The 26,141-nt window shown below is 42.8% G+C and overlaps 8 protein-coding genes across 10 annotated transcripts; 3 read left to right on the top strand and 5 right to left on the bottom strand.

Annotated features, from left to right (window-relative positions):
* Positions 1-5: 5 nt before the first annotated feature.
* Positions 6-931, bottom strand: LOC108098958. Its single transcript, XM_017202170.2, is given in 3 exon segments — positions 6-208; positions 211-540; positions 605-931. Coding segments are annotated over 3 exon segments (804 nt in total). The 5' UTR covers positions 876-931.
* Positions 932-1,224: 293 nt separating this feature from the next.
* Positions 1,225-2,795, top strand: LOC108098850 (2-(3-amino-3-carboxypropyl)histidine synthase subunit 2). Its single transcript, XM_017202012.2, has 2 exons — positions 1,225-1,469; positions 1,528-2,795. Exons 1-2 carry the CDS (start codon positions 1,308-1,310, stop codon positions 2,773-2,775), a joined length of 1,410 nt encoding a protein of 469 aa, XP_017057501.1. The 5' UTR covers positions 1,225-1,307; the 3' UTR covers positions 2,776-2,795.
* On the bottom strand, positions 2,793-4,916 carry LOC108098849 (mitochondrial-processing peptidase subunit beta). The gene is made up of 6 exons (XM_017202011.2): positions 4,800-4,916; positions 4,320-4,526; positions 3,936-4,264; positions 3,504-3,874; positions 3,354-3,445; positions 2,793-3,231 (listed from the first exon to the last, which is right to left on the bottom strand). The coding sequence occupies exons 1-6, from the start codon at positions 4,866-4,868 to the stop codon at positions 2,887-2,889; spliced, it is 1,413 nt and encodes a 470-aa protein (XP_017057500.1). The 5' UTR covers positions 4,869-4,916; the 3' UTR covers positions 2,793-2,886.
* Positions 4,917-5,163: 247 nt separating this feature from the next.
* LOC108098854 (cyclin-C) lies at positions 5,164-6,162 on the top strand. Its single transcript, XM_017202017.2, has 2 exons — positions 5,164-5,758; positions 5,818-6,162. The coding sequence occupies exons 1-2, from the start codon at positions 5,171-5,173 to the stop codon at positions 6,031-6,033; spliced, it is 804 nt and encodes a 267-aa protein (XP_017057506.1). The 5' UTR covers positions 5,164-5,170; the 3' UTR covers positions 6,034-6,162.
* LOC108098852 (GPALPP motifs-containing protein 1) lies at positions 6,131-9,010 on the bottom strand. Of its 2 annotated transcripts, none has more exons than XM_017202015.2 (3): positions 8,729-9,010; positions 6,437-7,333; positions 6,131-6,375 (listed from the first exon to the last, which is right to left on the bottom strand). In XM_017202015.2, exons 2-3 carry the CDS (start codon positions 7,328-7,330, stop codon positions 6,211-6,213), a joined length of 1,059 nt encoding a protein of 352 aa, XP_017057504.1. In that variant the 5' UTR covers positions 7,331-7,333; positions 8,729-9,010; the 3' UTR covers positions 6,131-6,210. The 2 variants fall into 2 exon arrangements, with proteins under 2 accessions (XP_017057504.1, XP_017057503.1); XM_017202014.2 differs by lacking the exon at positions 8,729-9,010 and adding an exon at positions 8,568-8,640.
* On the bottom strand, positions 7,519-8,789 carry LOC108098853 (phosphatidate cytidylyltransferase, mitochondrial). The gene has a single exon (XM_017202016.1). The coding sequence runs from the start codon at positions 8,674-8,676 to the stop codon at positions 7,648-7,650; it is 1,029 nt and encodes a 342-aa protein (XP_017057505.1). The 5' UTR covers positions 8,677-8,789; the 3' UTR covers positions 7,519-7,647.
* Positions 9,011-9,129: 119 nt separating the features above from the next.
* On the top strand, positions 9,130-12,721 carry LOC108098847 (exosome component 10). The gene is made up of 5 exons (XM_017202010.2): positions 9,130-9,485; positions 9,549-9,730; positions 9,909-11,313; positions 11,595-12,527; positions 12,610-12,721. The coding sequence occupies exons 1-5, from the start codon at positions 9,360-9,362 to the stop codon at positions 12,688-12,690; spliced, it is 2,727 nt and encodes a 908-aa protein (XP_017057499.1). The 5' UTR covers positions 9,130-9,359; the 3' UTR covers positions 12,691-12,721.
* A 79-nt stretch (positions 12,722-12,800) lies between these two features.
* On the bottom strand, positions 12,801-15,712 carry LOC108098851 (glycosaminoglycan xylosylkinase homolog). 2 transcript variants are annotated; one of them, XM_017202013.2, is made up of 6 exons: positions 15,414-15,712; positions 15,154-15,305; positions 14,506-15,074; positions 13,752-14,329; positions 13,490-13,690; positions 12,801-13,435 (listed from the first exon to the last, which is right to left on the bottom strand). In XM_017202013.2, exons 3-6 carry the CDS (start codon positions 14,782-14,784, stop codon positions 13,228-13,230), a joined length of 1,266 nt encoding a protein of 421 aa, XP_017057502.2. In that variant the 5' UTR covers positions 14,785-15,074; positions 15,154-15,305; positions 15,414-15,712; the 3' UTR covers positions 12,801-13,227. The 2 variants fall into 2 exon arrangements, with proteins under 2 accessions (XP_017057502.2, XP_043065207.1); XM_043209272.1 differs by having other exon boundaries at positions 15,421-15,712.
* Positions 15,713-26,141: the final 10,429 nt, after the last annotated feature.

The raw sequence follows: 26,141 nt of genomic DNA, 5'->3' as shown, positions 1-26,141 counted from the left end.
CATGTCTATTTCATAAGCACGAAAATCAGTTCTTCCTCTTCGTCGCTGTCTGTTTCAGTCTTCTGGTTTTTCTCGAGCTGCTCAATTCGAAGAAGTGCATCTGTCAATTTCTTTTCGAGGTCAAGGCAGTTGGAGCAGGACTCATGTGGCCTGCTCTCCTTGTAGCTTTCATCGTCGATGCCTGAATCATCGCTCTTGGGACACAATATTCTCTTCTTTGAATGCCTTTTTCGCTCTTAAAGGTCCTTCCGAGAGGATCGCTACCTTCTTCATCCAAATAGAGCTCTGGAATGGCGTTCTTTTTTAAATTGCCTTTGCGATTGGGCAGAAAAGTGGGGCTGAAGTGCCTGCCACAAATAAAAAGCACCTTGTTGTCCACGGAAAGGCGACATATATCCATCCACTCCTGTCGCAACTCTGGGTTTGTGGGAAAAAAATGTAATCTTTCGGGAGGAGATCGTGATGGGCAGTTTTTGATGACACATTTTCGAATGTAATCTTTCTGTGGTTTACTGCTTTGATGGAGAACTTCTTTTTCACCTGGAAATGTTTACATAAAATGTGTAAAGAGGTATTAAGGGTTATATTTTGTTAATCAATTTACCCAAAAAAAGGGTCGGAACTGCCCAGGAAAATAGCTTCGCCTTGCCAAAACACTGCGTCTCAAAATGACGCCTACACACTCGACTGTTGAATAAATTAAAGTCTTTCAAAAGGCCAACGTTCTCCATCCACTTTTTTCGAATAACCGGATTCATGGGAAACTTGAACATGGAGCTGCTATCCTGCTTCCCACTTTCAAAACATTTTTTTACAACACACCGAAGGTTTTGATTTTTCATATTTTTTGTCAATGTTATGGTAGATCTAACCATTGAACATCTTCTTTTAGTGGGAGAAATGGAGAAAGCAACAAGTGTTGGTAGGCGTTTTAAAAGGTTAATTTGGGTCAAGATCAATGTGATCGCTTGAGATGAATTGTATCGACACATTCTCCTCATAAAAACGATTTGTGAGAGAATAAACATTGTTAAAATCCTATTAAGGAAATGGTTGTGTCTTAGTCCCCATTTTGAATTTAAAAATTATTTGATGCTTAACAGAAAATTATTCAAACCAGCAATCGAATTTCCATGGTCACATTTTCGTTAGTGGTATCGTTAACTATCGAAACGAACGTTTTATTTAACGATGAATACGATATATCGATTACTTTGTGGGTGGTCCACCACTATTGTTTATTTAATTGCATTTTATTTTTTGGACAAAAAAAGTTGAACAAAGGATTCTTGTCGAATTTATTGGAAATGAGCTCATCCGAAACATCAGCATCGGCTTTCTCCAGCTCGGACACCGCTGCTTTGGAGCGCCAAACGGAGACGGAGCAGCCGGTGTCTTTTGAACAGATTTGGAACGAAAACCATAGTAAAACAAGCGTTGATTGGATTCGCGAAAATAGTTACAAAAGGGTGCGTAATTTCGATGTATTAATAGCTCTATAATTTATTTTCTAAATTTCTTGTTTAGGTTTGCCTGCAATTTCCTGACGACTATTTGCCCCACAGTAATGCCATTAGTGTGGACCTAAGGAAGCTACTTGCGCCGGAGGAAGTAAAGGTCTTTATCCTGGCTGACACCACGTACGGTAGCTGTTGCGTTGACGAGATTGCGGCTGCTCATGTGGATGCAGATAGTGTGATTCACTTCGGAAATGCCTGTCGCAGCAGGGCCTCCCGCTTGCCGGTGCTCTATCTTTACCCAGAGTTACCCTTGGATTTGGATCTTCTTCTCGGCAAATTACAGAGCCTTCGTCCAGATAGCAAAGAGCGACAGGTGTGCGTTTACTTAGACATTGGATACCAGCATATCTATAAGGAGGAGTTAAAGAAGCAACTGACTGAGGCCCTGCAGCCTAAGGATCTCCTGCTAGAGCTGTTTCCTCCCATTGAAGGGAGTTCAAGTCCCTCTAAGGAGCCCTCCAGCCTCGAACGGATTTGCATTTTTATAGGCAGCGACAACCAGCGTTTTGCCAATCTTTCCCTGACCGCTCTCGCTGCAGTCCAGTGGTATATCTACGATGGGGCATGCGGCGCTCTTAGTTCCAAGAATCCACTCACGGCTCAGTTCATCCGTCGTCGCTATTTCCACATCGAAAAATGCAAGGATGCACAAACCCTGGGATTGATTGTGGCAACGCTTTCGGCTGAGGGTTACTTAGATGTGGTGGCCCGCCTGCAAACTATGGCCAAGGGCAGAGGTATCAAGACGCAGCTTATTTCTGTGGGAAGAATCAACCCTGCCAAACTGGCCAACTTCCTAGAGATTGATTGCTTTGTACTTATCGGTTGTCCCTTCAACAACATGTATGACTCCAAGGAGTACTATAAGCCCATTGTGTCTGTCTTCGAAGCAGAGATGGCCCTAAATCCCGCTTGGCACATGAAATATCCCGAGGCCTATGTGACGGACTTTAAGCAACTTCTGCCAGAAGGTCGCAGCTTTCTACCCTTCGATGTGGCAGGCATACCAGAGAACGATGTCAGCTTGGTTAGCGGAAGGCTAAGAGGAGCGCTAAACGATTCCGTGGAAACAGCCGGAGATCCTGCTTCACTTGCGTTAGCCACGCAAGCCAAAATGGCTTTAATGACCACGGACACGGGTCTCTCCTTCGAGGATCGCACCTGGCAAGGATTGGACCCTGCCCTGGGCCAAACGGAACCCGCCCCGCTGCAGCAGGGACTCAGCGGCATTCCCATTAATTACACACATCAATAAAGGCGCAGCAACTTATGTAACTTTTAGTATTATCGGTTTACTGATCCTCTGCGGGCGAAATTTTCATTTGAATTAAACTACAATGTCCAACAACAGCCGGGGTGGAACTCCTTAGACCCTCAGCCAGTACATGGAGGAGCGGATTCTGTTGTAGTCGGGCAGGTTCTCCACGGGTCCCACAGCAGCGACGGCCGGGCAGCGGTCGTAGATGTACTTCATGGCCACGTCGCGCACATTGCCAACGCTCACGGCATCGATGCGCTGCTCCAGTTCGTGCAGAGGGATGCGGCGGTTGTAGCACAGGATCTGGCGGCCGATGTCCTCGCAGATGGGCGTGGTGCCGTCCAGCTGCAACAGCATGTTGGTCTTCAGCAGGTTCTTGGCGCGCTCCACCTCGGCCTCGGTGACCATGGTGCACAGGCGCATCCATTCGCTTTGCACGTTGAAGAGCATGTCCTGAATGATTTAAATAAAATATCAGTAAATTGCAAAATTAAAATATTTGCAAATTGCTTTACTTGACTAAAATGTCATAATAAAATTTCCCCTGCAATTAACTTTATTAAAGATTGACTTACCTCACACTGCAGAGGGTCGCAGACGAAGTAAATGCCCCAGAGACCGGTGTCCTTGTAGCAGGTGTTGAAAGACTGGAAGCTGTGGCAGAGATCTAAAACAGAAATAAAGTCAGTTCAAACATCCAAAAGGTCCGGGAGTGCACCACTTACTGTCCTCAGCGCTGGCGCGGGCCAGGTTGGAGGCGTTGTTGGCGCCACCGCCCTGGGAACGATCCCAGGCACCCACCAGGGTGTTGGCCACCATCAGGGGGATGTTGTCCTGGTCGGTCCAGCCGCAGCCCTCGACGGCGATGGCCACATGGGCCAGGGGCAGAGAGTCGTCACGTACGCGCACCTCGGAGCCGGTGAAACGGCATGGGGTAATCTCCGCCGGGCACACACTTGCCTCCAGACCGCCCAAGCTTCCGCAGGCAAGCTTGACCAGATCATCGTGCTTGACGCCGCCGGCGGCGGCCAGAACGATGCGCGAAGCCTTGTAGTGGGTCTGGATGTAGTCGGTCAAATCGGCTTTGCCAATGGACCTATATGAACACGTAATATTTGTATGTAGACTGTAGTCTTGTAAAGCACAGAAACACTCACTGAATGTTCTTGGTGGGTCCAAGAATGGTCTGGCCCAGAGGAGTGCCCTGGTAGGCGGTAGCATGCAGATGATCGAAGACAACCTCCTGCAGGTTGCTCTCCACTTCCTGCATCTCGCGCAAAATCACGGAGCGTTCGCGGGCGATCTCGGCCTCACCCAGCTTGGAGTTCTGGATGATATCGGCCAAGATCTCGACAGCCTTGGGCACATCCTTGGACAAGCACTTGGCGTAGAAGACGGTCTGCTCCCGGGAGGTGTAGGCGTTCAAGTGGGCGCCCAGGTTCTCAACCTCCAGTTCTAGATCGGTCTGCGAGCGCTTGGCAGTGCCCTTTAAAATGAGTTTAGAAAAGTATGTTTTTTAAGGACTAAACCGGTGTTCTCACCTTGAAGGCCATGTGCTCCAGGAAGTGGGCAACTCCATTGTTCTTCTCGTTCTCGGAACGTGAGCCCGCATCGATCCAAAGACCCACGGTGGCGGTGGAGGCGCCGGAATCCTCGCTGGCCACGCGGAGACCGTTGTCCAGCTTGGTCACCTGGGTGGCGGGTATGTTCAACAAGGTCTTCTGCAGCGTGGCAGCCGACTTGTAGCGCTGTAAGTTTGGGAAAATGAAAAATAAACTTTAGAACAAAGTTAAGTAAAGCACGAACATAACCTCAACGAACTTGTAAGGGGGTTTATAAACAAATTCTCAGAGTTTTCTGCAGAAAAACTGAAAGGCTTTCGAAACACCCAACAAAGATCTGTTTATTTTTAATTATTATTCCCGATGTTACCCGAAAACACTGCCAAATACACAACCATTTACAAATTACGTAATTTAAATCCTGAGGAGCGTAATCATTCGCTGGCTGGATCGACTTACCTTGAGCATGTCAACGCCGCGCATGAAGGTACGCATATTCTGCGTCACGCCAAGAACTCGCAACGCCATCGTTTAGTTAAATCGTTTAATATCTTATTAACTAAAAAATTTTTAAGACTTTTTCGTCTGTGGCCGCGGCGCTGAAGAAAATTCACACACACACACACTGATGAACTGCGAACGTTAAGTTGGCGGCGGTCAATCAGCTGTTTGTGGGAAAAACCCAAAGTGTGCACACACTGTCTGCGAAAGCAACTCAATTTTTTCGGTTTTTCTGGTCGGGTCGGCGTTCTTTGAAAATTAACAATAAATTTGGATAGCTAACACAAAAACTTTGGCCGGCGCTTGTAGCTCGGCCTACTCCTAACAAAATGGCGGGAAATTTCTGGCAGAGTTCGCACTCCCAGCAGTGGATTTTGGACAAACAGGATCTGCTAAGGGAGCGTCAGCACGATTTGTTAGCGCTGAACGAGGATGAATACCAAAAGGTGTTTATATTCTTTGCCAACGTGATCCAGGTGCTCGGTGAGCAGTTAAAACTCAGGCAACAGGTTATTGCCACGGCTACGGTGTACTTTAAGCGATTCTACGCGAGAAACTCACTGAAGAACATCGATCCTCTGCTGCTGGCCCCCACTTGCATTTTGCTGGCATCCAAAGTGGAGGAGTTCGGTGTCATTTCCAATTCTCGTCTGATTTCCATCTGCCAGTCTGCCATAAAGACCAAATTCAGCTATGCTTACGCCCAGGAGTTCCCCTACCGCACCAATCACATCCTGGAGTGCGAGTTCTATCTACTGGAGAACTTGGATTGCTGCCTAATCGTCTACCAGCCGTACAGACCACTGCTGCAATTAGTACAGGACATGGGTCAGGAGGACCAGTTGCTTACTCTGAGCTGGCGCATTGTCAACGATTCCCTGCGCACCGATGTCTGCCTACTGTATCCTCCCTATCAGGTGGGTGATCCGAAGTAGCAAACTAATGACATTTGATCACACAACATATTTTATCCCAGATCGCCATCGCCTGCCTTCAGATCGCTTGCGTTATTCTGCAAAAAGACGCAACGAAGCAATGGTTCGCCGAGCTGAATGTAGATTTGGATAAAGTTCAGGAGATCGTACGTGCTATTGTCAATCTGTACGAGTTATGGAAGGATTGGAAGGAAAAGGACGAAATTCAAATGCTGCTTTCCAAGATTCCAAAGCCGAAGCCACCGCCGCAGCGTTGAAAATAAAATATTTTTTGTACTCTTAGCTTTTATTTTCCACTTAAGTGTATGTCCTCAACTTACTTATTTATGTCGATAAAGAATAAGCTTAAAGTTATGCAGAGCCAATAAAACTACAATACGTGTGTATATTTTATTCCCTTTTTTCTTTTGCCTAAATAAAAAAATAAATTCTTGTTACAGGTACTTAGCCTGTCCCCTGGAGAACTTCGTGTTAAGTATTTTGGCCTTGTCGACAATCTGCTTGGTTTGATTCTTGTCGATCTTGTTGAGCTTTAAGTCCACGTCCCTACTAAATGGTCTTCGCTCTGGCTTGGATCCCGAAGCCGCAAGTTCCTTTTCCTATTAAGAAATTTAACTTAAATATGCAACCAACATTAATGAATTATTGTTTTGCTCCCACCTTTTCTCTTTGTTCTTTTCTTAACTTTTTTTGATGCAGATCAACTAAAGATTCTTCCCTCTTGTGCTTCTTTTTGTGCTTTTTGGCCATGCTCTCCTGTTCATCATCGCGCTGCTGCTCGTATTTCGCCTGAGCCATCTGCTCCAGCTCCTTGGAACTAAATGCTTTTGGACCGGATGCAGCTGCAGCCGCTTCACTCTGAGGTGTCTTCGTCCAGGAGGAACGATCGCTGAAGTCTGGTCGCTCCTTTCCTTGGTAGAATGTGCGCTTCATATTGCTTAGAGCGGCAAGACCGCTCTTTAATCCCACATCTGGCAGTTCCAGCATCCACTCTTCTCGCACTTCTTGGTCTGTGGAAGTACCCAATCCTCCACCCTCTAAAGCGGCCAATTTGAGTGCAAGAGCACGCTCCTCCAGTGCCACTTGGCTGGCGTTAGGTAGGGGCCCAAAAGTACCAGCTAGATCATCATCACTATCAGCTTCATCGTTTTTATTGGGAGACTTATCCATGGTCAAATTGCTAGGTAGAATGGGACCAATCATGGCCTTGGGTTGCGGTCCCAGCTCTTTCTGAGGATTACCTTCTACTGGCATTTCCGGCTGACTAGACTTTCTTAAGTGCGGTGGAAGGGCAGGACCGAATGCATCCTCACTGTTTGAAGCCAAATCAGGTGGGGGAAGATTTACCAAAACAGAAGGTTGGGGTTGAAATGCTGTTTGTTCCTTCTCATGCCTGCTACGCTTTTTCTCCTTGTGTCGGCGCTTTTCTTTTTTGTGCTTTTTTGACTTCTTTTTGGACTTGTCCACATCCTTGTTATGTTTTTTGTGCTTTCGCTTCTTGTGTCTTTCATCGCTTGAGATGCTGCTGTCACTACTGCTACTTTCGCTGGACATTGTCTGTAAAAAAAATTAAAATGAATTATTGATTAAAAATATTATTCTGTACCAAACACGACATGGCATTCATTTTCCTTAGGTTGTTTTCCGAAAACTAAAATGCAGGTTCCTCGAACGCCCACTAATAAAATATCTGTTGTTTGACTGGAGGACTTCTCTCTGTGATCCCCAAAAAAACTCAGGTCTTTGGCTTGAGCTAAACGTATATTGCAGTTAACAACTTTTAGGCTTAAAAATATATAACGAAATGCAATTGGATAGGACAACTAGACGGTCGATTGGCAGCTAAAGGGCTTAGCCCAAAAAGAAATTATCTAAACAGCGAATGTTTTCTGAGCCTTGCGGTAGCTATAGACCAGGGACTTAAGAACACCCGCACTGGCAATGTTTTTGATCGATTGCGTGACACTGCTGCGCCAAACGATGTCGTTGACGGATGCCTGCACCACTTCCGGTAGTTGTGAAGCCATGGATAGATACTCCACCACCTTGGTGTAGTCGCCACTGCAGGCAGCATTCCGCTCCAGTCGTTTCTTGAGCTCCTCGGGCAATTGGTGAAGGTGTTGAGCAGTGGCTGTCGAGGATTTATCCTGCTCAAAGATTATGGCTGGTTTCCTACTTCCTGGCTCATGTCCCTTCATATTTACAGCCACATAATTGGAGAGCTGCCCCAATGAAGGTTGATACAAGGAGAAGAAGTCGTTAATTTGTGGATTGACGATGTTGTGAACCTTCCGCTTGTTTTCTCCGAAAATCATACGGAAATCTCCTTTGTAACTCAAAGCGGCAATGGTGTGAAACAAATCGTAGGCTGTGAACTTTTCGGGTAAAAGCAGTAGAGCCACTTGTAGGGCTGACAAAAGATTCCTGTCCAGGGCAGCCTTCAAAGGAGGATTATCTGATGGATTAACCAGATTCGTCACGGGTTTGTGGAGCCTTCCAGCTAGATAGAGATGTCGCCAGTCCTGCAGATCCTGAAGTAGTTGTTCTTGAGACACTACTCCATACTTTATGGTCAAACCCACATCCGCCAATGGAACCAAAGTGTTGCAGTAGACGCCGGCACCCAAACGCTCTTGATACTTGGCCAGAAAGTTAGTTCCCAGGAGTCTTAGAGCAGAATAATGATCCGGATGGCGATGCAGGTTCTCCGCATGAAATCCTTTGGCATCCTTAACACAGAATACGAGGTCTACAACACTTCCCGGCGCTGGACGCCAACCATTTCCATTACCCAGTTTTTCATAGCCCTCCTGTTGTTTCACGCCAGATCCGTAGGCGAACATATAGGTAACGCTACCCAATGGAAATCGCGCCACCGTGCGTCTGTACAAGTCCAGCATCTTGGATGTGGGGTTATCTCTAAAACAAACTTAACTTAGACTTAATAATTACTTTTTAGCACGTAACTCCGAGTCTTCCTGCTGGAGTTGGTTCTTCTTCTAGTGGTTTTTTTGCCGGTTTTGTGGTGTGTACACACTGGAAATCAGCTGGTAACCAAACACAATTATGTATTAATTTTTATTTTAAAAAAAATAGCTTGGCCTTTTTTTGATAATTTAAAAGCTTGAATCTCCTAGGATCTAATATTTGAATTTGGCCCCTTATCTAAAAAAAAGGAATGCTGATTTTAACTTTGGCTGGCATGATTACCTATGTAATTTAAAGCTAGATTGTTAAAATTTTTTCAATCGAGAAAAAATAAAAACGGAAGTTAGTGATGAAAAATAAAATAAGTAAACGTTTAAAGCAGGGATTGTCATTATTTCAACTTTACAGGATCAGTATTCCAAATTCGACTAAAATTTTCTAATACGAAAAACTGGATTTTTTTTTGTGCGGCCAGCGCCGTGTAGTGCTGTAAAGTGAATAAACTTCGCTGCCGGTAGAGTTGATAAACTCCAAATTCTAGCTGTTGTTATTCTATTCCCAAAAGAAGAAGAGAAACACGCACATTTTCTACATTCTGTAAAACGAATAAAATTTTGTACCGCAAAGAACACGAAATATCAACAAAGCAACTAAAATGCCGCGACCCCCGAAAAGAGCACACTTGGATGAAGAGGAGGAGCATGCCAAGGAAGAGCATCCCCAAGAGCAATCTGCTTCAGAAGGCGACAACCAAATCAAAGACGTCGAGGCTTTCACAAACGTGGGTTAAGATTCTACATTTTATTTAATTCGTTCCTTACCATTTGATAACTGTTTTTTTCAGCAAGCTTTCAAGAACGTAGTGGCAGCCACAAGAGCCGCCAATGCCTTTCCACAGGGAACCGCCCGGGCCCTGTATTTGAGCTATCCGGGTTATGCACGTGTCATGGACGACCTGTCCCAACGGGTGGTTGGACTAATCGGCAATGTGCTTCAGGCCAAGCAGATCAAGGGTGACATTACAAAGTAAGGTTTCGTCAACGACAGCAAAGTATACCTCTATTAATCATAAATTATAAACGAATCATAATTTATCATCCGTACATTGTTCTGCATCTGAGAAGTGCGTCTAAAGCTTGTTGTTGTAATGATCTTTAAAGCAATAATATAATGTTCCTAATTTGATTTACCTTCTTCAAAACAGACGTCAACTGGATGAGCAGTTTGAGATGGTGCAGGAGTGCAACGACATACTGTTTGAGCGCATTACAACCAACTTGGACATTAAGAGCGGTCTGCGCAGGAATCCCCACCAGGTGGTGGAGGCTCAGGTAGACGTGATGAGCAGCGCAACATCAGCAGAGCCAGCAGCTGCTTCTCCACAAACGCAGGAGGCACCAAAGGCGGGCAGCTGGAATAGAACGACTGGAACGCCTCAACGTAACATGGTTTCTGCCCGCCTCTTCACCGCCAAAAACATTGTGCGCCCGCAGACTCAGTTTAAGGAGCCAGTAGACAACAGTGCCCAGAACCCATTCACTCCAACACTAAAGGAAAAGCCAAACTCGCTGAAGCCACTGGCCTTGCTGCCCGAATACGATGAGGCTGGCAATATCCAATCCTACCTCCATCCCTACGAGTTCGAGCTGCTAAAGTTTCAGCCCCCAGCGAAACAACTTCAAAAGCAAAAGCCAGTGCTACCTGCTCCGATGGCAGATACCGAACTGATGCTAGTGGACACCGTCGAAAAACTAAAGCAGGCCTTGGAGGAATTAAGACAAGCCTCCGAGATCGCCATCGATGTCGAACACCACTCGTATCGCACCTTTATGGGCATCACTTGCCTGGTCCAGATGTCTACTCGCTCCAAAGATTATATTTTTGATACCCTGAAGCTGCGTGAAGAGATGCATATACTTAATCTGGTACTCACCGATCCCAAGAAACTGAAGATACTTCATGGCGCCGATTTGGATATTGAGTGGCTGCAGCGGGACCTGTCGCTGTATATCGTCAACATGTTCGACACCCATCGGGCAGCCAAAGCTTTAAATATTGCCCGGTTATCGCTGGCCTTCCTGCTGAAGTACTACCTTGATTTGGATGTGGACAAGAGCCTGCAACTGGCCGATTGGCGGATGAGACCATTGCCTCAGCAACTGGTGGACTATGCCCGTCAGGATACCCATTTTCTGATATACGTTTACGAAAGGATGACAAACGACCTGCTCCAGCAGCAGGCGGACCCGGGATTGCTGAACAGTGTATATCAAATGAGCACGGATGTGTGCAAGAAGCGATATAATAAGCCTCACATTGGACCGGAATCGCACTTGGATTTGGTGCGGAAAACAAAGCGCTCTTTTGACAACCGCCAGCTGCACGCTCTGCGCGGAATTTTCGAGTGGCGTGATGCGACAGCGCGGTCGGAGGACGAGAGCTATGGTTATGTATTGCCCAACCACATGATGCTCCAGATCGCCGAGAGCCTTCCCAGGGAGATGCAGGGCATCCTGGCCTGCTGCAATCCGATTCCGCCACTGGTGCGACAGCAGCTGCACACGCTTCACCAGATCGTTCTCAGGGCACGCGATCAGCCTCTTATCAAAGTGAGTTTCCCAGCGGTTTCAAGCAGCGCCTGCAACTCGTTCAACGCCGCTGCCTATTCAGAAATTTTTTCATTATCCATTAATTGTAACTAACCTTGAAATGAAGAGAATAGCTTGACGCATGGAGTGGTCTAATTTATTTGATATTCACAGGGGGCTAACCAAACCAAACATTAAGAAATTCAAAAGTTATTTGTTATATTTTTTTATCATTTAGTCTAAACGGGAGCCACTTTAAACTGATATTAACAATTTATTAATTACCAATTAAACTATTGCAGCCAATTTTAGAGGCCCGTAGCAGCACACAGGCTTCCCTGCCACCTTCGACCAAGGACTTCAGCAGCAAACTCTACTGTCCGCATGACTTTTCGCATCAGGAGGAGACTCGTGACGACTTGCCAACGCTGTTAAAACGAAGTTCTACATCTGGAAAACTCGTTCTGCCCAAAGATGAGGAGATACCCAAAGAAGATGCAATCAATGTGGCACCAGCAATGGCTCTGTTTAACAAGCCCGCCAAACCTACACAGGAAGAGGAACTGCGCTGGGCCCATATTCGCAAGGAGAGCGAGAACCTCCGTATGCCCTATAAACGCTACTTAGCCATCCTGCCTCTGATGGAGCAGCTGAAGGCCGATCAGATCGCCAGGGAACGCAGTGAGCTGCTCAAGAGACGCTTGTGTCCGGCGGCGCCAGCTCCGGAGCAAAATATAAAGTTGGAGGCATCAGTGCAACAAGAAGAAGACTCCATGTACTCCGTGCCTCTCAAGGAACAACTGAAACGGAAGCACCAAGCTAACGGAAAAGCAGACGAAGATCACCAGCCAACTAGCAGTAAGAGGCCCCGCAAAGATGAGAATACACAACCTAGAGTCAAGCCAGAACCGACGGTGAAGACTGAACCTGCAGAAGCTGTTCAGGAAGTTGCAGGCGAAAGCGATGACGAGGTCGTAGAAGTTCCAATAGAAAGGCAGTCAGCGGAAAAAGTGAAACCAGTGCCACCGCAAAATAAGCGACAGGAAAAGCGAAAAGAATTTCAACGCGGTTTTAAAGCTAAGAACCGAGCAAATCATCCGCAGAGTTCTAATCAGCAAGTTCCTCAGCCTAAAGGTGGAGCTAACTTTGACTACAAGAACGTGGACTTCCGGCAATTTAAAGGCGGAGCCCAAAGAGCTCGCGGCACCGAAATCAAACAGAATATGCGCGGAAAGGTAAGTAGAGAACAGTACTTCTACTAATATGAAAATAAGTATTCTAATATCTACCATTCCCTAATTATCTGATTTTTTTTAGAACCGTCCCAACAACCGCAACAATAAACAGTTTAACAAACTTTTTACATTTAGTAATGTAAAAAAAGACGGCAAGAAATAAACTGAAAATGTGCATTAAGTCTAAAAACATATATTATTGGAAAATTTATATTTAAGACGTGAACTAAAAGAAAGGAAAAACAAAACCACCAAAAGTGAATTAGACAAGTGTTTGTTTTTGATTGTTTACACACTTTTTAGTTAAGCTACAAAACTATACTTAACAATTTTGCAAATTTACTAAAATATTACCTATTAAATAACAACCGTCGCTATTCTTATAACTAGACTATCGGATATGTTTTAAAGGTTAATTTTACAGACCCATTTGTTTCAGGGAATTTAGTTAAAAAGATATTTTTCGTTGAAAACTTGAATATCTTGGGAATTGTTATACTAATAGAGACGTTTGAGTTTTTTTTTAGCATTCTTGCCTCAATTCCAGGTTATAAGAGAAATGTTGACAGCCGTCGAAGGTAAACATTGACTAAAAGTTCTTAGCTAACATTTTAAGTAGGATGTGGAAAGTGAGTTTCAGAAGCTCTAGTGCTTGCTCATCAGGATCTGCAGCTGTTTTAGCCTTAATCTCTATCTCGAACTATAAAGTTTTGAACATTTTTTCGCCTTCGATGTCCATGCAATACTCCACAACTGCATAGACCACCAAAAGTCGTCGTTCGACTCCTTTTTTATGTTTGTCCGTGATAAGTGGATAGAGGGCATCCTGCTTGGAAAGCCTATCGACGATCTCCGTCAGCACTCCGCCGGAGAATACTTGCAGTCGATCCCACGTAGATTTACGGAGTCTATAATGTATTCATAAGAATTAATCTAGTTACATTATTATGAAAGAATCTTACAAGCAGCATTGGTAAAGCGGCGCTAGGATATCCAAGTGATCCTTGTTTGGATTTCCAAAGGACTTTCCGTTGTCTATGAGTACCACCCGCTCTTCTCTCGTCTCATAGTGATGTCGATCGCCATTCTGGATAAGATAGTCGAAAATTGAAACATCTATAAGGTCCAGCAGGCGAATAGTTTCCATTTTGTTCTTTAATGACCTGTAAAGGGGATACATTAAATCTTTATTTTTACTTTAAAAGTGGGTCATATTTAGCTTACTTGCAGTATGTCATGTCGTCCTCCCAGGGTGCTCTTTTGTCCTCCTTGTAGGTGCGCTGCCACGGTGATCGTCGCTTGGCCAACGATCCCGGAACGATATAGATGAGCACGCCCTCGATGTTGTGCCTTTCGTCACCGCAAACCGTTTCCTCTTCGTTGCAGTAGTGGCACTTTCCGAATAAGCAGTAAGTTTCCTTGCCATCTTCGTCCGTTTCGATGTTTATGGTTTGCTGGAGTTCCTGGTCACCGTTGGCGTAGATCTCCCTCTTTAAGTTCACCACTCTACCCACAACGATGGGCGTCCATCGAAAGTCTAGCACTGCACCAAGATAAAAGGCATAAACTTCAGCAGTGTGTCGATCCTTCCCGCTGTATACTGTTCCCTCGATGACTTCATCGCGAGGATACCATTGGGGCTTGAAGATCACCTTCTGTTGCTGTGAGAGGCGCATCAACAGCTTCAACTGGGTGCCGCGTGCCAGGTTGCTTACCCTGGTGATCGGTTCACGGCGCATGGTTTCCAAAAGCTGGCCCATAGAGGAATCGTACAACGGGTATACCTCATTTTCATGAGGCCACTAAAAGAAACACAGGAAATATAAATCTTAATTAAATTCCCACGTATTAAAAAAATAAAGGTGACTCTGCGTCTTGCATATTTAAAAAAATATTTTAAATAACGATAACAAATATGTAGCAATCGCTTATCAGCGATAAGATATTCTTTCCCTGACTTCTGAACCCATTGACTCACCCAGTTGGCAATGTCCCAGAGGACGCTGGCGTTCTCGTACGGCGCCGCCTTGTAGTTCTTGAGCAGCTTATTGCGGAACATAAAGAAGCGCGGGTTGCGATTGAGGTAGTTGGGCTTCAGGTGGCGCATCTTGTGTCGAATCATGTTCTCCAGCGCCCGAACGCTGGCCAAATGGCCCTCCTCGGCGCTGAGGTAGTACATGAAGTAGAAGTTGGCACCGAGCACCAGGCCCAAAAGGCTGGCCACGATTCCCGCGATGATGACGTTGCGCTTGTTCATCCTGCAGCCTGGGCGTTAGCCTATTTTTAATATTACGTATACGCAGCAGCAGCAGCACTGGCAAATTGCTCAATTCTAGGCGAAATGTTGATATGGCCGGGTTGCCACAGTTGCATGCTGCTGTTGTACTTGCAATATTTGACTCGGTTCTTGTAATTGTTGCTACGGCTCTGGCAATTGTTGTAGTTTCTGCTGATGTTGCCCTTCCTTTTGCTATTTTTTTTTTGGCAGACATCGGCTAACAACTGTTCGCATCAGTCCATTGTTGTGCAAATTAATTGTGGCCGCATCTAAAAACGTGTGCACATTAATTAAATTGTCAGTAGTAGTGTAATTGTCCAATTCCGGGTTCTAATCTGTTTTACTCACCTACTGCAACAAGTTAATCAGATCCGGCCTGTTGTTTACAACAGTTGACCCCATTAGCCTTCAAATTCTTGGCATATCGTCCTGGTAGAGAATGCCGAACAGTTCCGGGGTGTGGGGCTTATCACAACGGACCGAATAGTACCACTTGGCGCCTTTAAATTATCGAAACCATCTTTATTACCTTCTTATTCGTATTTTGTTATTTTTTATCCGATAGAAGATATTATGTATATTTAAGATATTTAAAAAGCAAATCTTACTGTTTACCAGCGTGGAAAGACCCTTTTCGTATTGTTATATTTTTGGCAGCCACAATTGCCCAATATATTGTAGTTTTTCTATTTTACTGCTTATTTAATTGGCCTCCTCTTCGTTTTTGGCTAACAACCTCACGCACTCAAAAACAGGGAACTTCTGCGGCCGTTGAAAACAAAACATTTCACCGCAGCAATTAGTTTGCCGATTCGTATATAAATAGCATTTGTTTATGTCGGGGAAAATGGGAAAAGCATGCGTTTTCCGGCACAGGTGAAAAGAGAGAATCAACGAAGTAAACAAAAAACAGCTGATGCAAATAGTTACACGGCATCCCTGGTCGAAATGTGTTTGCCAGTCTGGCAACTCCAGTAGTGCCGCCCAGTTCACTTTCAAATATATATTTTTGGAAATTATTTAAGTCCTACAACGCACATAAATGCGTATCGTATGGAGTTTTTCTTCTGGAGATGGCCAAAAAGTTATCAAAAAGGCCATTAACAGACAAACAGAGCGCCGGCTAAAGGTCAAAAGAGAGTGCTTCAACAAGGTGGTGATATACTTTACAGTTATTATAAACACCCACAAACAGATGAGACCGTGCGTGTACACTGAAAGAACAGTTTGGTTTTTATGCCTAATTAAGTTATGATAACATATAGTTTCGACCTTTATGAAGTGATATTAATGGTATTACAAAAATTTTATATTCAATTCAAACACAAGGAGTTTTTAATTGAATAAAAAAGGTAAGACTATAATTAAGTTCTTATATTGGAGTTTGATGTCCCATTATCCTTCCTTAAATTCGTACTATTTTTTTTTTTATGTGTCAAGTTAAGTTGGGTAAGCTTAGTTCTTTTTTTCATCGATGGGGTTCAAAAAGAAGGTACACCTTGCCTTGGGGCTCCCACTGGAGCTGAGCGCATAAACTGCGCCCACTCTTCATCGAGGGAAAAAAAGAAAAGGGGCCAAAATGTAGTAAAAGCAGGGAAAGGAAAAAGCCGAGGAGCGGTATCCCTTGCCACATATGGCGCAAAATAAACCGACAAATGATAACGGCACTCGAGCAAACAACAATAAAGGATGAAAAGCACGAAAATTGAGTAAATGAAAGGAATAATGGTGTTGGGAATGTACAACAAGTAACAAAACGCACGAACGTGTATCCTCCGCCTCTCTCACCCTTTTCATTTTTTCCTACCCAAAAACACCCACATTTCCCCATATTTTCCGCCCTCCAAAAATTCAAATACCGACAGCATCGGCCGCCGCATTTGTAGTTGGCCTGGGAATTTCAAAGGCAGTTGGCGGCCAGAATGTAACACCCTCAGTGTGGACGCATTACAATTACAGTTAAATTTAGCCCACATCCACAATCACTTACAGAAATAAATTTAAAGGATATTAATAAATAAATATAACAAAACGAATGAAAACGTTTATGAAATAAATTTTAAATATCTTAATTAATTTATATTATTTTAGATTTAATTCTTTTTTAATATAGAATAATTCATTTTTAATATTATTATTATTATATACATATATTTTTATTTTTAATTACCTCTGTCTTTCTCAAATTATTTTAAGTGCATATAACAAGTGCACAAGTGGCAGAAAATGTTCAGCTTGCTTTGTTTCATTGTTTCGTGGGTTTTCTTGTTTGTTTGTTTGCGGGGACGCGTGGGATGTTTAACACATATTGAAGTAAGCCAATTTCTGGGTTTCGTTTGTGTTGGCCAAGTTAATCATAAATGATCTTGCTGAGCGGCGAAACACATACGTTTAAGGCATTTAAAGGTGAAAACGATGTTAATGTTTAATTCGTTTTATGTCAAAAATAAATTTCATTTGAATGATAATTTATCAAAATTTTAAGGGAGTGATAAAACCCATAATTCCTTATAAGTGTACACTTAGAATTTAATGATTGAAACCCTTACATTTTCAATTAGTTTCAATTAGGAAAACAGTCTCACACCGCCGACTTAACCAAGTGGAATTGACAAAATAAACACAACTAAACAATTCAATTAGAAGTCAATTTGTGAAAAGCCAAAGGAAGTACAGTATTTAGTAATCAGATGTCGCTAACGAGCATTGACAATTACACAGAAGGCAACAACCCAAAGCTGACGGCAAACACGAAGGAATCAATTTTGACCTCAGGAAGAAGGTTTTTCCTGACTTGTGTGCCTGAAATAAGCTTTCAAAATAGCACAGAAATATTATGGTTTAATTCGGACATAAATGTTGTTAATTAAACGAGTCTCCTAATTGGTATATGTTCATATCATCTTCTGCTCAGCCTAAATTGTACATCAAATTACGTATACGCAGTGTTCAATGCTTTGGAAATGTATCTAATTTGGATCAATTGCAAGTTTAATATTAAAGATTTAACATGTTCAACTGCCTTGAAAATCGTAAAGTGAACACAAAATCTGTTTAAACATAATTATAACTTTTATGGCCATTTACACCTCTTTTTTAACCGGCGGCAATCAAGAGGGTACACAAGAAAATCAATTAATTTATACACCAGCACAGATGTACACGCTACATGCAGCGTGTTAATTGCCCATGTGCCCCAATTCCTGTTTTTGTTCGCTGTCTCTGTTTGTCGTCTCCGGCGTTATCCTTAATGGCAGCCGCTCTTATCTGGCCTCTCATGCGTTTTGTAATTAATTGGCAGACATTTTACTGCCGTGGAACGTTGTCATAGGTCGCTCAGCACGTGCTGGCTGAAAGCAGAGGGGGTGGATCGACCTAATGATTAATTACAATTTAATTTGTTTGGCATTCAGTCGTTCTTCAACAGTGAAGCCGGAAATAATTCCCTTACTATGACAAAATGTACACCATCTTTCCGAAGGCGCCATTTAAATTTAAACATTTGTTTGCCAGCCATTTCGCCTAATAAATTGTCCTCTGTCTGCCATTTGTTTGGTTTGTAACAAATTTAATTGAATTTTGTTTCAGAATACAACAGAGATCCTTCTAATTAATTGTTTTTTGTTGTCTGTCCTTGTTTTGATTCGTTTTCACGTTCATTCTGTTTTATTCTTTGTGCGTTTTGGTTTGCTTGCTGCCAAAAATATGCAAATTCGGGCTTAAGAAAATGCCTAATGAGTCGGCCTATGAATTATGGGAAGCGAAAAGTGAGCAAACAAAAGAAAATCTCTGTGGGTGGGTCTTAAATCATTCGTTCTTGAGCTTTTTAAGAAGTATTCATATTAGCTTGGAGACATTTTCACCAATATAACAGAAATTAACAAAGCTCAATTTCAGGTAAAAATAACGAAGACAAACAGAATAGAGCAATAATTTTTGAAAAGTGGGTGTCCTTAAGTTTGTTTTAAAGCAAATCTGCGGAGATTTTGTGAGACAAATTCTTTTATGTCTTAGGCACTTAAAGACAAGTTGGCCAACATATTTTTTGATGCCCTTTTTCTGCTTTCCGCTGGTGCAACAAAGGGACATGAAAAATGGACAACAATTTGGGGGCAGAACATGAAATTAACTCATTCGTTGTGGCCTAGAATAACAAAAGACACTCGCACACACACACTGGCTCTTACCCACACATACAGCCGTAAATAGACGGCACTGAGGTCAAGCAACGTCATTTTTCAGACGGCCAAACAAAAAAAAGGAAATAAGGAAAAAAAAAGAAGGAAAATAACTCGGCTTCAAGTGCCGCCACATGGAGAATTTAATGTGTCAGAGTGCTGGCACGAGTGTGCGTGTGTATGTGTAAGTGGGTAATGTGTGTGAGCCAAAACACATGCTCGGCCAGGAGGAAAATATAAACAAACGCCTACGTAAAAGCTTCGCGCTCCTTTCAGCCCAAAAAACTATGCCACGAAAGCTTTGTGCGTAAAGCTGAGGAGCAACAGTTTCGCGAGAGAACTAAAGAGAGTGGGAGTGTGGGTGCAGCACGGCAACACCGAACCTTGTACCCTTGAGCGGCGCTCTCTCGTTCTCTTAATCTCCTGGGAGACTGCTCTCTCGGAGCAACAGTTAAGATTCCTCTCTCACCCTTCGCAGTCCCCGGACAAAGTTTTTGTTGCTGTCGCTGCTACTGCGAGTGCTTCACCTGAAAGCCTTTGTAGTTGTTGTGAAATTTGAGTCAATGGAGCACGAAATGCACACAGAAAAATCTTTTTATTATTCGTTATTTAGTTCGTTTTGTTAGTTTTATTTTTTGTGTTGAAAAATAGTTTTTATTTAAACAAGAGCACAAAGAAATATATATGTAAATAATTTTGTAAATATATATTTTGGCTGTCTGAAGACTACAATGCATTAACCGTTACTTATTAAATAATTTAGAACCATTTTTCGTACAGTTTAGGCTGGCAGAGCAGCTATGTTGCTGTGTGAGATTGTGTAAGTGAGCGCGATTTGGCCGCCCAGGACCTAATGGTGCTTTTGGTGCCCGTGGAGCTGTTCCTGCTGCTGCTGCCGTTTTCAGTGCCTGGATTGTTGTTGGCGCGTTCACAACGCGTCTGGAGCGCGATTTTGCCTCGTTTTCGGTTCGAGCGTTTTTTTATTTGACTGAACTGTTCCGTTTTTGTCCGTCGGGTGTAACTTGTAGTTTTTTTGGCCATCCACGTGCGGTCGTTCCAAGTGTCTCGGAATGCAAATAAAGGAGATTTCGTCGGGCTGGCAATGCATCTTTTATGCCAGCCATTAAAGCTGTTAACTGGTATGTCGCCATGGCTCGCATAGGGCATATAAACCACATAAAGCGGACTAATTGTCTGGACAGTTTGCCAGTCAGGAGTTTTTGATTGGCACCCACTCAAGATCGCATTTCAATCAGGCCCGGCTTGCACAATTTTTCGATTTTCCAACCTAACGAGCAATCTGCAATCGAAGGATTTCAGGGGCTCCAACGCATCCTTCAAGGTGTTCAATGTTTAGTGTTTTGTGTCTGCTATCTGCTTGACTTTCATCTTCAATTTCCGCTGCGCATTCGCGCGTGTTCGCCTCCATTCGCTGAAGTTCTGTTTTTGTCCCTGTTCCGGCGCATAAAATTCCAAGAAAATTACAACTTATTGAGTTGCAAAGCGCGCTGAAAACCACACACAGAATACCCCGCAAAGAATAAGCACACACAGACGTTAACAGGGGCAGACACTCCGTGCCCCCGGGAGTGTGCTACACTTTTTTTTTGTTGTTGTTGCCAGCTTCCAAATGGGGGATGGTCCGGCAATCGGACACTGAGAAATCAGTGAGGAATCTGAGGCCTAAGACAACAATGATTCTAGGCATTTTAATATTAATTTACATATACAATTTCAAATATTATGGAACCTCAAGTAATGTACAAGTTTGTCTATTGCTTCTCAACTATTGCTTATTTACCACAAAAAAATAAATCACAATTGTGAAAAAGAAATCGATTTGCTTGCGTTGGTAATTTAAAAATGTAGTTTAAGTAGCAATTTAAGTGTGGAAATTACCGGCACTCAGTTAAAAATTTTACACTTTAAGCTTTTTTAAATTCCAAGATTTCAATGCAAAAACCTTTTGTAAAACAGTTATTTTCTCAACGTTATTTCCCGCCGTGTTTCCCTCCCATTTGCATGCTCAGTGCGAAAAGCATCTGCAGCTATCTGTGGCCCATGGCCGAGCGCTACTTTAATTCATCTGTTCGCATTTTACGAGCCACCCGCGGCTCCACCATCCACCCAACAGCCACCCACCAGGCAGCACTAAGGCAGCACCTCAGCCAGCTGCCCCTCGCGGCACTTGCCTCTTGCCAGGGCCAATCACAGTGGGTCAACAGACAGCAGACAGCTGTAGTTGAGCGAAAAGCCGCAGCCGTGGCCGCCAACACGTGCATACGGCTATGTACATGAATGTGGTTGTGGGCTTGCGGGTGTTTGGCAGGGTGTGCCAGAGGTCCTTGGTCCCCGTTTATTGCAAGGATATCTCCTGGGCGGACGTTTTCGTGGACCTGTGGCGTTGCCAGACTTGTTGATCACCGGGTCATGCAATTTTACAAGTATTTTTACCCGCCAAACATCATATTATAAGTAATGGCTTAGCTTATCGATTTACCATTCGATGGGGCGCGGAATACAGAAATCCAAAATGGAATATCACATGGAATACCTGGGGGGATTATAAAGGTTATGGGGGGATTTTATTATTATGGTGATGATGACAGTAAGTTCCTTTTAGCATCGAAATAGAAGACTGTCCCAAAATAAAGTGTACTTACGTTGCTGTGATGAATATTTAGGGATTTCCTTAAATTAATTTTCTTAAAGAATGAAGAATATTACCAAACGATTAGAAAGATGAATAAATCTTAATCTTAAGAGTACACATACATGTATTATGTTTAGATAATTTTGTTTAATATCTATCTTACTAATTATTTCACACCGTTCTGTCAAGTTTTGGTCCACTGCCTTATTAGCGCTATGTCTACTACTATTTCACGCCCTACTAACTGCGAAATCTACTACGCTTTCAGCTAGCTGTTGCTGCCGCTGCTCCTTGCAACACGTTGCCATTAATACGTACTTCCCTTGACACTTGTGAGCCAATAAACTTGAAAAAGAGCAACAGTTGCCACACACACACAGATACGCACACATTCGGCGTGCTTTATATGTGTGCGTTAGCCGAAGTGGAGCCGATGGCCGAGTTGTGCGAGGCTGGCATATTCCTGGCTGTTTCAGCAGTCCTGGCCGTGGCCCTCCGCTCATAACGCAGATGTCCTTTGCCGTGCTCGGTTTGCTCGGTAAGCTCGCAACGCTCGGCACTCGAAAAACCCTTCGGTTCGGTTGTGTAGACGCGCCGGCATTTCAAGTCGCTAAAAAGGACCTGCTCCTTCACGCTTCCCTTGGCCGCTTAATACCCACGCACGGCTGATATGTTAATTCCGTTCTTTGGCATCACTTAGGAAACAATTAGCGCGTTAGTTTCGGGCCCTTGGAACGCGCCATCGACTCGGCGCGTCAGCAGGAGGCAAGTGAAAAGTTTTAATTGTCTGCACATTTTCATTGGAAAAGTTTGTTGCCTTCACGCACTTAATATTCATGTGGCTCCGGGTATATGAATTTACGACCATAATCATAATCATTTCTTGCCTTTTGTCCCTGCCATTTGCATTTATGCTACGCTGGGATCCTTTTCACGCAAGCCATATACGGAAAAAAATGTGTTGATTTGTAAGCAAAGTAGCTTCTTATGTGGCGCATAAATGATTGATCTTATAAAAACACGCTATTACTTTCGGTTAATCAGGATATTTTTTCCCTGAATAAAATCACTGGGCAAATATTGCTTTATTAAATGTGACTGTCAGAATGAGTCAGTGAATAATAACAATGAATGAAATGTGACAGATTCAGATCCTTCATATCCATCAGGATATTTGTTCTTTTAAGAGAAAATAGCTGGTCACAGTGGCCAGTGAATAATAGGATTAAATTTCTGTTAATAGAATATTTCGTAAAAATAAAAGTATATTTTTCTCTGTGTAGCTATTTATATATTTTTTGCTGTGTGTTTTGCCTGTTCTGATTAAAATCGCCTGATGAGTTTCAGATGCTGTCTGCCCCATGTTATTTTTTCCCCGACTCAGTCTTGCGGCAAATGGTTCCCATTGTGTTTGTTTTATTTGTATTACTTTACGGATATTTGCATTATTTACTTTTAGGGAAGTGCAGTGAAATGTTTTTCGTTCGGACGCTGAAAAGTTTGACTTAACATGTTTCCACTCTTCCATCCAAAAAGTTTTAAAGTTTAAGTTTGCCTTAACCATTTTACTTTAAATTAAACCTTCATGGAGCCAGCCTTAATTCCTCGTGCTAAATTTACCGAAGTTGAAAAGGAAATTTTTCTTGTGCAACCCAAAAAGGGGACAAGTAGGAAATCTGTGAGATTTGTTGGAATTGCTGCGACTTGGGAAAGTCATCAGCTGTTGAGGCAGTTTTTATTAGTCGGTGTTGGTAGCCTTTTAAATTTGTATCTCCGTCTGTGCCATTGGGCCGTCGTGTGTTCCATAAATTATTCAGTTGATTTGATTTCTTCATTAATTCAAGGCTTGCTATTTTGGGTAAAAGTTTTGTGCAAATACCTTTAGCATTTTACTTTTTATTTATTATTTCTTTCATTTTATTATATTTTCCATTGAATATCATCCCGAAATGACACTCTCTTAAGCTACAGTCAGTATAGGTTTGTCATTAATAAATTGTTTAATTAAGGAAATAAATTCAACTTAAACAGAGAGCAATCATGGGTAATTGCCCAACAAAGGTATTATTTCTGCTGCATTGAGTCTAATTGAAAATTGGAAACGGCATTATCCAACATTATAGCCAAAGTTTGCCAATTAACAATACGGAAAGGCACACATTTCCTTTTCCAGATGTAAAGCAACAACAAAGCCCCACAAAGTGTGCCTCGGGCGAATCAAAATTGAAGAGATCGGCCTGCCTTTGTTGGCGTTTGAGCTTTAATGGCTGATTTATTTTAATTACAATTTGCACTTACTAATGATTAATCTGCTTGCCACGACACGCCCATGCAAAACAGCCTGGGCCGAGCCCAACATTTTCCCCGAAAATATGTGGAGCAGAGTTCATTTGCAGCGCAATCGATTTTCACATTAATTAAGCCCTAATTACTGTGGGCCATAGACTCAACTACGGGCCTATAAATGAAGTCACACTAGACAAATGAATTTCTCTGGTTCCATCGCATTCCCGCCAGCGAAGCTGAATACACATTTCACGGCAAAGGAGCCGGATTCATTAATTCCCACCTGGCTGTGGATCTTCTATACAACGCTCCTGTTTTCGCTATAGACGCCACCAAACCAAACCGCATTCTCTTCGAAGGGGAGAACGCTGGTTGACAGACTCCGGCGAACCATTTGATAGTCAACTATAAAGTGAAAAATATTTCTCCTAGCCAGATTCCGTTTGCAAATCTATTTTCGTGTTAATTACACATGCAACATAAACTGCACAGGCGAAACTTTTATGACCCGGCTGAGTAAAACTAAAAGTTTAAAAATAAACCACCGAGTTTATGGCTGGGTGTTCTGGGGCGTGAATAAAAAGAGCATTAAATTAGATTAAAACGGAAGCTCCGACTTGTTGTTATTTCAAAACTCCTACCGCAGACCATATAGCTGAAGCTCGAACTGATGTTTACTTTGTATATGCATAAAGTGCAGCCCAAAATTCAATTATTAAATTCGGTGCTTGTATTTTCAACACGTTTCTTTTTTAATTTCCGCCGCTTGAATGTGAATTTGTTTGCTCACGAATCCAAAAGGAAGGGCCCGAAATCAAAGGAATGCCTGCCAGTGTATTTGAATTTATGCCAGGCAGCTTTAGCTAGACTTCCCCATGCATTAAGCAGGCAAAAATTGCGCATACGCCGCGTGGAGAAGCGGAGATGATGCTTGCCATGCAAATGTAACGACGCTGCCATCGAGATTCTGGCCGCAAAGCAAACAATTTTTTAAAGCCAGCCAAGTCAAATGTTTGTTTGTTTGTTTGCATCAGTTTGTTGTGGCTGCTGTTCTCTTCGGCCTTGTTTGTGTAATATAATATGCATAAAAGAAAAATGTGTGTTGGCTTTGACATGAAATAATCAAATTGTCACAGTGTCGCTCGGCCTGACGTGACATTTTTCACATTTTCGAATTGCGGAATGCAAAATGGGTTCTGCAAAACACTTTGTGGGTTGCGTTAAAATTTAAGCAATTTTTGCATTGTAAATTTTTTAATTTTTTGTACCGATTGCGTAAACATCCCGGTGGTATTTTATATTTTTTTTTGTCACGTTTTTTTTTTACTGATTGTGATTTTTAATTTGGCTGAGTGATTTTTGGTTCTGGAGTTCATTGTTTTGTTTAATTTAAAACCATTATCCCCCTTTTAGGTTACAGTTTTAAGTTTTTTTGAACTCTTTTGTGGAAAATAATATTAAAAAATTTCAAAATAAGGGAAAATTTAGTACTGAACGTTTGACCGAGAAAACGAATTATTGTCCTCGTTGCATTGGCAAAAAGCCGAAGTGTCCCAATCAATCGGCATTGTATCTGGGGTCCTTAAGGATGACAGGCTCATAGGATCTGACAGCTGTGCGTCGGCCCAGAAGAACAGATCCAGATATAGATATCGATTTAATCATTAGTGGCTGGTGGCATCGCGCTGCTCAAGTGAGCATTCTGCGGAGGCAGCGAAATGAATTTCCATTTTTATTGCACCAGGCCAACACACTCGTGATGGGCAGATGACAAAGCCAGTTTCAGCTTGGAACTCGTTGCCAGTCCCAGTTGGACAAAGGACTCCAGCCAGGATAATTGCGGCCCCTTTTGGTTCCGCAAATGTGATTATGCTAGTTCGGCAGTAATAAATTCATTCCCACACTCGACCGTAAAGTTTGGTCGCCATTTTTCCAACAAATGGTCGGTTCGTGCTTGTCTGCTAATTAATATTTAATATTACCAAAAAATAAAATATGCAGTAAGCACCGTTATGCAAATTAAATGCTACACGTAAAACATTTCGTAAAATGAGGGAATTTCGCTCATCAAATTGCAATTTAAACTCATTTTGGGCAAAGGGAATAACACGGATATTAATCTTTAGCTTTTAATACAATTTTAATAAAATGTTGTTGCTTTAAAATGATATATCACTTGCAGTATTATTTAATGATAACGTTTCGCTTGCACTTTTTTG

Source organism: Drosophila ficusphila, unplaced genomic scaffold, assembly GCF_018152265.1.
Source record: "Drosophila ficusphila isolate 14025-0441.05 unplaced genomic scaffold, ASM1815226v1 contig_791, whole genome shotgun sequence".
In the NCBI taxonomy this organism is placed as follows: domain Eukaryota; kingdom Metazoa; phylum Arthropoda; class Insecta; order Diptera; family Drosophilidae; genus Drosophila; species Drosophila ficusphila.
This window is presented reverse-complemented; position numbering and strand designations above follow the sequence as displayed.

Coding starts and splice junctions, on each gene's coding strand:
- LOC108098850 (XM_017202012.2), top strand. CDS start 1,308: ATGAGCTCATCCGAAACATCAGCATCGGCTTTCTCCAGCTCGGACACC. Junction 1,470..1,527: donor GCGAAAATAGTTACAAAAGG/GTGCGTAATTTC, acceptor TTTCTTGTTTAG/GTTTGCCTGCAATTTCCTGA.
- LOC108098849 (XM_017202011.2), bottom strand. CDS start 4,868: ATGGCGTTGCGAGTTCTTGGCGTGACGCAGAATATGCGTACCTTCATG. Junction 4,527..4,799: donor GCGGCGTTGACATGCTCAAG/GTAAGTCGATCC, acceptor CCAAACTTACAG/CGCTACAAGTCGGCTGCCAC. Junction 3,232..3,353: donor GCGACCCTCTGCAGTGTGAG/GTAAGTCAATCT, acceptor TAAATCATTCAG/GACATGCTCTTCAACGTGCA.
- LOC108098854 (XM_017202017.2), top strand. CDS start 5,171: ATGGCGGGAAATTTCTGGCAGAGTTCGCACTCCCAGCAGTGGATTTTG. Junction 5,759..5,817: donor TACTGTATCCTCCCTATCAG/GTGGGTGATCCG, acceptor ATTTTATCCCAG/ATCGCCATCGCCTGCCTTCA.
- LOC108098852 (XM_017202014.2), bottom strand. Junction 6,376..6,436: donor GAAAAGAACAAAGAGAAAAG/GTGGGAGCAAAA, acceptor ATTTCTTAATAG/GAAAAGGAACTTGCGGCTTC.
- LOC108098853 (XM_017202016.1), bottom strand. CDS start 8,676: ATGCTGGACTTGTACAGACGCACGGTGGCGCGATTTCCATTGGGTAGC.
- LOC108098847 (XM_017202010.2), top strand. CDS start 9,360: ATGCCGCGACCCCCGAAAAGAGCACACTTGGATGAAGAGGAGGAGCAT. Junction 11,314..11,594: donor GCGATCAGCCTCTTATCAAA/GTGAGTTTCCCA, acceptor AAACTATTGCAG/CCAATTTTAGAGGCCCGTAG. Junction 12,528..12,609: donor AACAGAATATGCGCGGAAAG/GTAAGTAGAGAA, acceptor GATTTTTTTTAG/AACCGTCCCAACAACCGCAA.
- LOC108098851 (XM_017202013.2), bottom strand. CDS start 14,784: ATGAACAAGCGCAACGTCATCATCGCGGGAATCGTGGCCAGCCTTTTG. Junction 14,330..14,505: donor TCTGGGACATTGCCAACTGG/GTGAGTCAATGG, acceptor TGTTTCTTTTAG/TGGCCTCATGAAAATGAGGT. Junction 13,436..13,489: donor CCGCTTTACCAATGCTGCTT/GTAAGATTCTTT, acceptor AATACATTATAG/ACTCCGTAAATCTACGTGGG.